The 13,129-nt window shown below is 42.0% G+C and overlaps 1 protein-coding gene across 2 annotated transcripts in view; it reads right to left on the bottom strand.

Moving 5' to 3' along the window:
• Positions 1 to 1,538: 1,538 nt before the first annotated feature.
• mtx3 (metaxin 3) overlaps positions 1,539 to 13,129 on the bottom strand; it is a 59,243-nt gene continuing 47,652 nt past the window's right edge. Inside the window, exons 8-9 of one of the 2 annotated variants that reach the window (XM_072515984.1) lie at positions 11,675 to 11,745; positions 1,539 to 10,020 (exon numbers count right to left, since the gene is read on the bottom strand). In XM_072515984.1, coding sequence (XP_072372085.1) covers positions 9,919 to 10,020; positions 11,675 to 11,745 — 173 coding nt within the window. In that variant the 3' untranslated portion in view covers positions 1,539 to 9,918. The remainder of the gene's footprint in view (positions 10,021 to 11,674; positions 11,746 to 13,129) is intronic. The other variant, XM_072515985.1, reaches the window with a different exon arrangement.

Raw genomic sequence — 13,129 nt, 5'->3', positions numbered from 1 at the left:
GTCAGTGTATGGGGCGCGTTACCTGCTCTCTGCCGCCGCTGCAGACTGGAAGACTCCATCGATTTAAAAAAAAATTTGTGTTAAAAAAAACTTCTCCTGGGTCAGCGCGCTGGCGTCAAGAGGAGATGATGTGTCCTGCTGGGATCATGACCTGTGCACTGCTGAGGGGATATGCATGCGTCGGCCGGCTGACGTTCTAAAAGCACGTCGCAGCCGGCATTTTTAAAAGCTGGTCCCGGTCATTGGGCACTACTTCCCACAATCGGGATTGCCTCGACGCATGGCCCTGCGACTCTTCCGACACCTGCCCGCGGGTCGCGACCCTGACTTTGAAAATGACCGGCCTACGCTACATCTGAAGCCCACCAGCATGGCGATAGATTTTGCAGCCCATTCACCAGACCCAGCCAACATTCCTCCCTCAGACTGCAATTACCACCCGCCCATCAGATGAGGGAGTTGGAAATTCCACAGTGGAGAATGACTGCCCCCTTGTTAAGGCCCTCATATTGCCTGTTAGCATCTCCTCAGTTCAGAATAAGCTGGTACAAACTTTGCCTTCCTCTTTTAAAATGTCTCCTCCTCTCTCATTAGTTTGACAGGCGTTCCTGCTGCAATGTATCAACCTTTGATCCTCACAGCAGTAAGCTCCCATCTTGCTGGCAGAAACCCTGCTACGACCCTTCTTGCCTGGTCCATCTCCACTCACCCCAACTCTAGGTGAGGGTAATGGATGGAGGTTTGTTTTAACACTCAAGCACAGGTTTACATTCTTGGAATGGTTGTCTCATGCTGGTTTTTACTGGGCTCACCCTGGGTGCTCTGTGGGGCTTTTACAAATATGTATTTTTATTAAGGTATTTATAAATATACATAAACACATTCCAGGGCAGCACGGCGGCGCAATGGTTAGCACTGCTGCCTATGGTGCTGAGGACCTGGGTTCGATCACGGCTCTGGGTCACTGTTTGTGTAAAGTTTGCACATTCTCCCTGTGTCTGCGTGAGTTTCACCCCCACAATCCAAAGATGTGCAGGGTAGGTGGATTGGTCATGCTAAATTGCCCCTTAATTGGAAAAAAATTATTGGGTACTCTAAATTTTAAAAAAACACAATCCAAAACCAAGAAAAAGACCACAACCAGGAAGTCACATAACCGATAAATAACACACCCATCCTGCCATTCCCCTTCCTCCACCCTACCTCCCCCTCTTACCCCCTGGACTCCCGGGTCTTCCGACACTCCGAAAATCGCCACTTCTGGACTCGGGACAAACTTCACCTTCAGTATCTCAGACATCAGCGAAGTCCTGCCAGAATCCCTCCAGTATCGGACAAGCCCAGAACATGTGGACATTGTTCGCGGGCCCCACCCCGTGCACCGCCCACACCTATCCTCCACCCCCTTAAAGAACCTGCTCATTCTGGCCACTGTCCTATGGACTTCTGTGTGGGGGGTTTAAGGCCTGAATCACCAAATAAATGGCAGATGTGTAGCAACAAAAATAAGCATATTCTGTGATATATTACACAAAAAAGACTTTTAAGAATCTTTATTTGGTTGTGACTTTTTTTGTACATTCAATATTGCAATAGCTGCAGAGGCTTAGAAAAATACAATACAAGATGTGCAACCTTCAAAACCAGTTTACATTCCAAAGTTGCAAACAAAATAAATGTTCCTAAATCAGCCCATGTCATTAACACAATACAAAATGATACAGCACAGAAAGAGGACACTCAGCCCAATCTCTGTGCTAGCTCTTGAAAGAACTACCCAATTAGTCCCTACACTCCTGTTCTTTCCTCTAGCTCTACAATATTTTCATTTAAAAGTATCCATCCTATCCCTTTCGAAAGTTACCAATGAATCTACTCCTGCCACCCTTTCAAATAGTGCATTCCAGATCAAAGCATCTCGCTGCATTATTAAAAAACTCTCATCTCTCCACTGGCCCTTGTCAAGTACTTTCAATGTGTCCTTCGGGTAGCGACCCTCCCTGCCCATGGATTTGCAAAAATACAAACGATTAGTCGACGGGTGGGATTTTTTGCTCCCGTTCTGTTTGGGCGGGCTTGGTGTGATGTTTCGCCGCAGTTGTCCCCGCCAGTGACGCAATGGGAATCCCAATGTTCAACATCGGAACACCATTATAATGAATCAGAATTTCATTATCAGGCCTCCTAGATCTGCCAGAGGAGAGCAGGTAAGTGTTTCGCTCAAGAGAGTTGGGGGGGGGGTCATGCCCGGGCAGTGCCTGGGGGCATGTTGCATTGGGTGGGTGTGGGGGAGTCCTGGTCAAAGTTTTGTGTACCGTGGCAACCTTTAAAAATGGCACGGCAATTCTGGTGGAATTAATAAAATATGTTTCATGATTTTTTTTAAAACTAGTCGCAGTAACAAGAAACTATCATTGAGTAGCTGTAAAAATCCATTTGGTTTACTAATGTCCCTTTGGGAAAAACATCAGCTGTCTTTACCTGGTCTGGCCTTCACATGTCTTAAGTATGTCTAGTGTGTGTTTTTTTTTAAAATCATGCCCGTCTAGATGTGAACTTATTTTCTGTGACTGTAAAGGGATATTTATTCCCTTGGCACAGAAAATATTGCAGGGGTCAAAATATCAAACTCCTAACTGACCTTACCAATAACATGAAGAAAAACATTAGAAAGCCAAGCTTTGATTTCAAGAATGCAGTTTAATTACACCAAATAATTGTTAAAAATGTGTAATTACTGACACGTTTCCCGCAAAATAATATATTAATGAACCCAAAATTGCTGCACTAGACAGAGTGCAAAGGATGCAAGTTTGGAGAGGGGTGGAACAGGACTTGAGGCAGGGCCCGGCTCCACACTCTTTTACAGTCGTTAAAATAAAAAGTTCTGACAGAAGGTGGGTACAGGCCTCTCTGAACCCCTACCATTATCAACCTCTTTTGAGGTAGGACCAATGGTAGGATGTCACTACCAAGAATCCCACACAGACTTGTGTTCCAGGTTAACATGCTGACAGAAGTGAGAGCCACCATCTTGATCTCCCAATAGCCATTCTAAAATTTCAATGTTGTTTTGTTAAAAAAAAAATTCAACGTTTTTTTTTAAAAAGAGGTCTAAAAGCTAAAGCTCTAAATTCTGCTCTAAAATTCCTGGCTCCCAGCAGGACAGATACTCCGCAAGTCCGATAAATGGCACAGGCACCTCATCCCATCCGCAAGTACAACAGGATTGTGACGCAATCAGATTCCCACCCTTCCACTAGTGCACTGGCTCTCCAGGCATTTCTGGCCCCCTTCCTGACATGGTATAATGTTGTCATTCTTATAGGGTACCACATGTTCTGACTTAAACCAGGATTAGTGTGTACTTGCAATACAATCAGAGAAAGTGAGGGGGAAAATACTTTACTGACCTGGAAATTGCAGTCACTGTAAAAAGTCAAAGCCCAGGCATCTCATTTGGGGCTCTGACTTCGCAGCTTTTGCAAACCCAAGGGAAATTAAACTCAAATGGAACTCACCATTAACCTTGAAAAGGTACAAATTCACTTCAGCAGTACTGCATAACAGACAACAGCAGCACATCTTTCAGCTTGCCCTCGGCAATGACAAATATCACCCATTAATTTGTAGGGAAGGGGCAGGGGAATGGGGCTAATTGGAAAGCTCGTTTCAAGGGGCTGCATCACTTTATGATGTAACATTTCTCTTTCAATACTTTTTTCCCCCACAAGGCTCTTAATTCAGATGGAGGGCTCTCATGTCCCCTGTATCACTACCCTGGTATGATCAGTTGCAGTTGTCTGCAAACTATTGTTTTGTTGATAATCCACAATAACAAACAGAGAAACAAGTCTAACCTGCTCTGCATTCAAACTGGTTCTTTCGGAATGTTAATGAACGCACAGCGCCTAAAATCCAAGACAATTATGGGCAGCACGGTAGCATTGTGGATCGCACAATTGCTTCACAGCTCCAGGGTCCCAGGTTCGATTCCGGCTTGGGTCACTGTCTGTGCGGAGTCTGCACATCCTCCCCGTGTGTGCGTGGGTTTCCTCCGGGTGCTCCGGTTTCCTCCCACAGTCCAAAGATGTGCACGTTAGGTGGATTGGCCGTGATAAATTCCCCTTAGTGTCCAAAATTGCCCTTAGTGTTGGGTGGGGTTACTGGGTTATGGGGGTAGGGTTGAGGTGTTGACCTTGGGTAGGATGCTCTCTCCAAGAGCCGGGGCAGACTCGATGGGCCGAATGGCCTCCTTCTGCACTGTAAATTCTATGATCTATGATCTACATATTGCTCAAGAGTTCAGAACAAATCTCAGCTAGAAGACCGTGATAGTCTAAATTTTTGTCATTGTTGCATTAAAGCTAATATTTTGAATATTTTACCATCTGCCCTCCATCACAATGGCATTTTTCAAAAAGATAATCCTTTTGCAATTTCATTTTTTCATGAGGGCAGCACTGACATCTCTCAGTCTGAAGGGCTGAGTCTACTTTGGCTATCTGGATCTTTCATACAAGATCTCTTTATGAAATTTACAACGTAACACTTTTTCAAAAAGGACAACTAAGGCCTGTAGCACAATTGAACTTAATTTGAGGTAACAACCCACTGCCTGTCATAGTACCCTGTTTGAGGTTACATCATTGTTGGAGAGAATACGTGGGCATAAAAGGAGTGGTTGTTGCTGGATTGACAGTCCAGAGACCTGGACTAATTAAACAAAAAACAAATCTCAATATGTCAGTTTGAGAAAATGAATTCAGTTTAAAAAAACAAGCCATTCAGTTGCACCAAATTACCACCAAAAAAAAGAATCACACATGTACAACAGTGGTTTTAGGTGGTGACCCACTACCAGTCCCTCGGGCAACTAGGGATGGGCAATATACACTGGAGACGTCAATTAAAGCTGAATATTTGTGCATACCTGGCTGACAAGAGCAGCTCTAAAGAGTGCCGAGGCCTCGATTATCTGCGAGCTATATCAACATGGTTGAAGGGATGGATTGCATTGTAGCCAATTTTGCTGTTGGTACAAATATAGGAAAGCAAGCTGTGAGGAGGATACAAAGATTCTTCACAGGGCTTGATGGACTAAGTGAGTGGGCAAAAAGTCGCCATACGGTGTATGTAATGTAGGAAAATGTGAGGTTGTCTGCTTTGGTAGGATAGAAAAGCAGAATATTATTTAAATGGTGAGAGACTACAGAGTGCTCCAGTAGAGGAATCCAGATGTCCTTGTACATGAATCACAAAAGGTTAGCATGCAGGTACAGCAAGTAATAGGAAGGCAAATGGATCATCAGCCTTTTTGGAAAGCGTGATGATGTATAATAGTAGGGGAGTCTTGCTACAACTATACAGAGCATTGATGAGGCCACACCGAGAGTACGGTGTACGGTTTTAGTCTCCTTGATTAAGGAAGGATATACTCGCATTGGACGGAGTTCAGAGAAGGTTCACTTGGCTGATTCCTGGAGTGAATGGGGTTTGTCTTATGAGGAAACGTTGAGCAGATTGAGCCTATATTCATGAGAGTTTAGAAGAATGAGAAGTTAATGAATCATGTAAGGTACTGAGGGAGCTTTACACAGATACCGAGAGGATGATCCCTGTCATGGTGAGATGTAGAACTGGGGGCACCGTTTGAAAATAAGAGATATCCCATTTGAGACAGGGATGAAGAGGAAATTTTTACCTCAGAGGGTCGTTAGCCTATAAAATTCTCTATCCCAGAGAGCAGTGAAGGCTGGGTCATTGAATATATTCAGGACCAAGGTAGTCAGATTTTTTTGACTGAGGTGGAGGTCAAAGATTTTGGTGGACGGGCAAGACAGCGGAGTCTGGGTCACAATGGGATCAGCCATGGATCTTATTGAATGGTAGAGCAGCTTAAATAGATAAAAAATGCCCTAGTCCTGCTCCCTTTTCTCATGATGTTAGGAGTCATGTGTGCACACAAAGACAGACAAGTCACTCTGCACAACAGGTGTGCCTTTCTAGCTTTGTCACCAATGGTTGATCCATTGCTTCAACCATGTTACAACATGTGGACAGTCCAAGGTATGCCATCTCTTCCAAAACTGATCTTTTGAGGCGCAAGAAAATTTTAAATCGTCCCATGCTGTTAACAATAGATCTTAAGAGATAAAAATCTCAACGAAAGACTGGAGAAAGGTGCAGAGATTATGCCAAAATAAATACTTATTCTGCAGTAAGAATGAAGTTTTAAAAAAGCAGCAGAGGTTACCTTGTTTTAGAAATGCTACTGCCAACACCAGTGCCAAATTTAGTTCCTTGAAGCACAAACTTGGAATCAAATATAATTTCCTCATCGTGAATGGAAAACAAGCTTACTTATGGCATCAAACATCAAAAACCGCATTAAAGCTATAAACAGGATCCCTAGTTTGTATATTAAACCAAATTAATATTAAACCACAAAACTTAGAAAATTGTGCTTATGTTACAAACACCATGCAACATCTGCTTCTTCAAGCTGCTTTGTAAGTTTTTAAAATTAATTCTTAGGATTAACCGTTGCTGGCAAGGGCAGCATTTATTACCTATCTCTTGCATCTTGGACCACTGTACATAAGCATCTATGCGTCTCAGAGCAACACTTACCCAGCTACGGAGGCACACCTGTTCTCTCGGAGTTACTTGTATGCCTTCATATGTATAAACTACCCCTATGGGCTGCTCTTCTCTGCCCAAGTATGCACACATATTGCTCAGGGCAGCTTTTACCTGCCTTTTTGGGTCGAATGCTCTTTCTATGCCAATGCGCAGATCTATATTTACCACAATGGTAATTAAGAGGAGCGTTTGGAAGTGAACATTTTGTAACTTACAAAACCCCACCAAATCTGATCAGACCAAGGAAACAAACATCAATTCAGACTCTGGCAAGTAATTCCCACATTTACGACTACTTTAGGTTTTCAAGTTTAAAAAAAAACAGTAATTGCATTGTACTTGATCAGAAACTTTTAAATGACTGAGGAAAACTCCTACAAGAAAATGTACACAAACATTTAGAGATGGTCAGTCTCAAGTTCAAGCACCCTAAAAAAATGCTTTAGCTAAACGATAAAGTGCTGAATGCAGCAGTAATATCCTGACCAGTTCAGGTACGGAGCAATAATATCCTGACTATATAAGAAATATAGGTACCTAAACGTTAAAGCAGCATCATAAATATCAGCTGCATTAGCTGTTACACAAGAAACAAAAGACAAATCCCCTGGCTCTGCAACACCGGACAAACAAACTTGTGTTCCCACCTGCTCAAGTTATACCAAGCACACACAAAGCAAACATACAAGTCATTAAAGGATTTGAGAGGCACTAAATAATTGAAAGTGTAACATTCAGTTACTCAGATCTAAAGTGAATACTAGAGAAAGATAAAATCAAGATAATGCGGAAACCTGATATAAACACAGCAAGTGTTGGAAATATACATCGAGATGGCAGCATCTGTGGAGTGAGAAAGAATTAACTTTTCTAGTCAAATACGACCCTTCTTCAGAATTGAAACATGATAGAAATTTGATGGGTTTTGTCGTTGCAAGTGGGAAGGGGACAAGGGGGGGGAGGAACCAAAGTGAAGATGCGGGGTAGTGAATTGGAGAGATGAAATGATAAAGATGCCATGGAACTAGAGGGAGTGGTGACAGTTTTAGTGAAGAAACAAAGCATTTGTCCAGAGTTGGAACACCGCAAAGGGCCGAGGGCAGAAATATGAGCAAGCCTCTCCTCAGATTGCGAGCATAACCCAAGAACCTCCAGTTGGTAGCCATTTAAATTCACCACCTTGCTGTAGATGCTCATATATCTGTCCTTGGCCTGCTGCGGAGTTCCCTCGAAGCTCAACGCAAGCTCGAGGAACAGCAACTCATCTGATTAGGCACTTTACAGCCTTCTGTACTCAATATAGAGTTCAATGATTTCAGACTATCAACTCTGACCCCCCCATCTTGATTCTGCTTTGTTGCCATGTGCCAGTCTGGATCTCATTTTCCATGGTTTCATGCTTTCGGTCAGAGTTGTTCATTATTCTGCCGCTCACACTTTTGTTCTTCCTCCCCGCTCCACCCTTTCAACAGCATTAAAAAACCCATCACATTCCTATCTTCCTTCTGTTCTGAAGAAGTCATATCGCACACAAAACTTTAAACTCTTTCTCTCTCCACAGATGCTGCCAGGCCTGCTGAGCATTTCCAGCACCTTCTGTTTTAAACACAGATAGATAATTAATAGAAACTGGTTTGGTGTCAGATATAACTCAAATTCATACCTATATCCTCGTGCAAATATTCTCAATCCTCAAAAAAGCCTTAAAAACTGGATTTCTCAAGGATATGGATGCCTACTGAAAAACCATTGTTCTTGCATTTAAACTGCATTTCACCGTACACTTGGTGCGAGGATGTCCACACTTCAGATTTTGATTTTACAAATGAAGTATTCTTGTGGAGAATGTTTAGCATAGGACAATATAAAACTCAAAATGTACTAAACATTCAAAGCACATTAATGTACACAAAAACCTTGCTAATGCAATGATTTGAGTGCTTTCTCTCAGCATGATAATCAATTATTTTTAAATAAGGAGAGCTATCGATATTTTATCAAGGCAGAATCTGAGTTAAACAAAAACATAATTAAAGGCACAAACAATAATGTCCTTTTTCGAAAATATTATCACACGAGAACTGCAATTAAAGCACGTCATTCAGATTGACATTTTCATGTTCCAATTTACAGTTTAAACCGAGTTATAACCTTTCTTGAATAATTGGGGTCCAAGAAATTTGGTATAAACGGTCCATTAAAAATACTTGTTCATGTTCCCTCCTGGAGATACTTCCCATCGCACAAATTGAGATTAAATTCGACACAGTAACCCAAGTTAACTGGTTCAGTTTTAACTGCACTAAGTTTTATGACTTCAAATCACTGCAGCATCTGATCTAAATTTGATATGGTATGAATCTAAACCGATTCTAATTGATTGTTTTCTCATGCACTTCAGCTAGTTAGTAACCATTACATACATTCATGTAACAGAACAAAGTTCAAAAGCACACGTTTCTTCAAAAGCATTTGCTACTTCTCAAGTCAAAAATGTTTTAAATGCAATCTGATATTGCCCTTATTTTATTACTTGATCTATGGAATTTTACGAAAATAATATCCTAACATTATTTACAATACTTGAAGCATTCTGTACTAAAGGTGTCTCCACTAAAACTATGGAGTCAACGATGCATTGATTGATGCCAAGTAACTGCAGCCCTTTAGAAACATTACTTGAGGTACAACTTTTTCAGTTCAAACAAACTACTAATGAGAGCTATTAAGGAGTGATTGGTCACTCGTTGCAAGACAGACCAGAGTTGGACTGTATCTGTATAGTGTAGACAGCAGGGCTTAAACAGTACAGTATTCTAGGAAATACTGCTGTTTCCAGATGATGTTTGCCTCCAGAATTGGTAGCCACCTGCTCAACCCTTCAGAAACTGGCACATTTTATATCCATCTATAATAAGTGAAGCTAGAACCCCCAACAGCAGTTGGTTATCTATTGGAGTTTGAAACATTTTAAACTCTTGAATGCTCGTTCAGAAGATTCAAAAAGATGTGTGTCTGAAATGTTATGCCTGAAAGGGTACACGGTTTGCCGAGCTCCAGTTGCTGAATTGGAAACAATAGCTGGTGAGTCCCGCTGTTTAACATGGAGGCTTCCCGACCTCCATCTTGGATAGATGTTCAGATACTTCACCTCAAAATGGCACTTGTTTTTTATCTCTCATTTCCCTACTCTTAGACCCATGATCACATTAAAAGTTCTATTAACTCAAAGACCTGCTACAGATATATCGGCAATAAAAGCAGCCAAGACAATCAATGTTGTGACGAGCAGGTTTCATTGCTCGTGGGGGTCGGTTTTGAAGGGGTCGCACCTTGCGGTTTATGTTGGGGGCTGTTGCGAAGATTGCCGTCCATCTACAGGGGGTGAAAAAATAAAAGGTTTGATAGATGTGTTTTCATGCCTATTTAATAAAAGTAATTTTAGAAAATTTACATTTCTTAAGTTGACATCATTGCTTTTATCTGCTTCAAAATACATTGCTCCTAAACACTGTTCTTTCACAATATGTGTCAATGCTTTAATAGGTCATACCAGACGATAGGAAGATAGAAATAGGGGACTCTACCATGTACTGCTGCAGATCAATACAACCATTATATTGTTAGAATGCCAATTAGATTTCAATGGTGCTTATTTGTAAGAATTAAAATATATTGTATAATACTGTGATAACAGTACATTTACTTCAAGGTTATTTGACAATAATTTTAAATATATAAATTCAACACTGCCATAATTGAAAGCTAGGATCAGAAATTATACTGTTTAGAAATACACCAATTTTCTCTCACTATCCTCAACTCCTGATCCAGAATGAACATGGCGAGTTACTATAATCAGCAGAATTAGCGACTCTCCGCAACGAGAGGCAGAGCGTGAGAAAAGATCAGCTTTGCACATAATTGAGATACGTGTTGGAATTTCCTTTTCCATTTTTCTTCCCTCTTCCCATGAACATGGTAATGCCTGCTGGCAGTTTTGCAGGCGTCATCAGCTTTCTAACCCAGCACCGTGTGAGAATTTACACAGTGAATATTAGCAGGATATTCGACTGCTGGGGAATCACCACCAGGTTGGGTTCTGCCATCACCAGGCATCCACACACTTTCAGGAAAGATTTTTTTAAAAATTTGGTCATGGGATGTGGACGCCATCGCTGGCTAATGCTGAGGGTTGTTAAGAGTCAACCACATTGCTGTGGATCTGGAGTCACATGTAGGCCAGACTAGGTAAGGGTGACAGATTTCCTTCCCTAAAGGACATCAGTGAACCAGATGGGTTTTTGCGACAATGGTTTGTTTCATGGTCATCATTAGATTTTTATTTCCAGATTTCGACTGAATTCAAATCTCACCATCTGCCATGGTCGGATTCGTACCCGGGTACCCAGATCAGTATCCTGGGTCACTGGATTGAAACTCGCCACAGTCCCAGAGGACCATAGGCTGCTCTCCACTTTTTCTTGAGAGAGAGTTGACTGGTGGTGATTTATCCTGAGGGCCACCACACCTAAGGCGAGGGGCAAGGTTGAGAAGGCGGGGCCTTCATGGATAACCTCAGCCGGTATGAGAATTGAACCCGCGCTGTTGGCGTCGCTCCACATCACAAATCAGCCATCCAGGTAAGTGGCCCTCAGAACTCTGGATTACTAGCCCAGTGACAATACCACCTCCCCTTTTACCCAGTTACTGGATAGTCATCGGAAACTGGAATCTTGGGTGAATGTTCCCTTCTTTAGGACAGGAGCACAGGACAATTGCGGTGTACGTACTTCCAATTCAGCACAAACAAGGCCCTTAATCTGGAGCCTCCTTTGTCTGTATGACTCAGCATTCCACTAGGCAGTGCATTATAATTCAATTGTAGTGCATTATGCAATAGACACGCAGGAAAATTGTAATATAACATATGCTGCTAAACATGCTAACTAGACTAGGATGAATCACTATTTAACAGCACTTTATAGAACAGACAGGTTCAATAGAAAAAGCAATTAAAAGAATCAACCTTCTCAATCAGGTTGGATTCCTTGTTTACAAGCTGCGTCAACTTCTGTAGTTTTGCATCCACAATATCATCTAAGAGGCCAGCAGGAGAAAAAACACAGAACAAAATAGCAGGAAGAAGAGTATTACAGTGACAGTGAGACAAAGAAGTACGCATGCAATTAACTGTTACAACCCCAGATATTGGGGCACTTAGAAAGCAACAGTGCTTGCAAAGTCCAACGTAACAGTAGGGTGCAAGCTACATTTTTGATAGAATGATAGAATATTTAAAGCACAGAAGGAGGCTATTCGGCCCGTCATGTCCATGACAGCCCTCTGCAAGAACAACCTAACTTTGCTCGTCCCACTGCTGATCCTTTTCACTGGAGCCCTGCAAATTCTCTTTCTTCAGGTTCTTATCCAATTCCCTTTTGAAAGCAACGGTTGAATCTGCCTCCACTGCACTCTCAGGCCGTACATTCCAGACCTTAACCACTAGCTGCACAGAAACAATTTTTTCCTCAGGTCACCATTGGTTCGTATCCTATTCACCTGAAGTTGCTATCTTCTGGTGCACAATGCTTCTGCCATTGGGAACAGTTTCTCACTCATGATCCTGAACACCTCTATCTAATCTCCTCTCAATCCTCTCCTCTCTATGGAGAGCAGCCCAAGCTTCTCCAATCTAACCACATAACTGAACTCCCTTGTGAATGATAAATGAAGCAGTGCATTGAAAAGCAAACAATGTACATAAATGGCTGATCCATCTCAAAAGATCTTTCTATGCACTTCAGATTTTGCAATACCGTCAATGTACCATGGAAGTCAACAGTAAGAATCCACAGGGACAAGATTAAACATAGATATGAAGTCCATGATCTGATTTCTGCCCCTGTACAAATACACTCTCTATGGGGAAAGGAGTGAGAAGACAGGATTTTAGAGTCGTGGAGTCCTTCTTCAGTAAGTCATTGCATTAACACTGTGTTAGAATTTTCCTTTCATTTCAAACTTACACTGCTCTGTGAAAAGCCTTGCCTTGAAAGGGATTGTGGAATTAAATAAAAAGAGGTCTTAACATTTTGAATAAAACAAAACTGCTGAGAGAAGCGAGGGTGGAAATTGTGGAGGCTCAGGCCACAATATTTCAATCCTCCTTGGAGATGGGAGTGGTGCCAGAGGGCTTGAAGATTGCAAAGGTTACAGTTCTGTTAAAACAAAGGGGACAAGGGGTAAACTACAGGTCAGTCAGCTTAAACATCGGAGTTGGGAAAACATTGATACACAAGAACTTGGGGAAATATCAGCCTGAACATGGGAAAAATAAAACCTAACAAGCTGACGGTAAAAGTCTTTAATGAACTTGATTGAAGAGACGGAGAGAGTTCATGAGTGTAGTGCAGTCGATGTTGTGTAGGTCAGCTTTCCATAAGACATAGGAGCAGAATTAGACCACTCGGCCCATCGAGTC

This window comes from Scyliorhinus torazame, chromosome 9, assembly GCF_047496885.1.
Source record: "Scyliorhinus torazame isolate Kashiwa2021f chromosome 9, sScyTor2.1, whole genome shotgun sequence".
Classification (NCBI taxonomy): Eukaryota; Metazoa; Chordata; class Chondrichthyes; order Carcharhiniformes; family Scyliorhinidae; genus Scyliorhinus; species Scyliorhinus torazame.
Note: the sequence above shows the minus strand (reverse complement) of the source record. Positions and strands in the feature narration are given on the sequence as shown.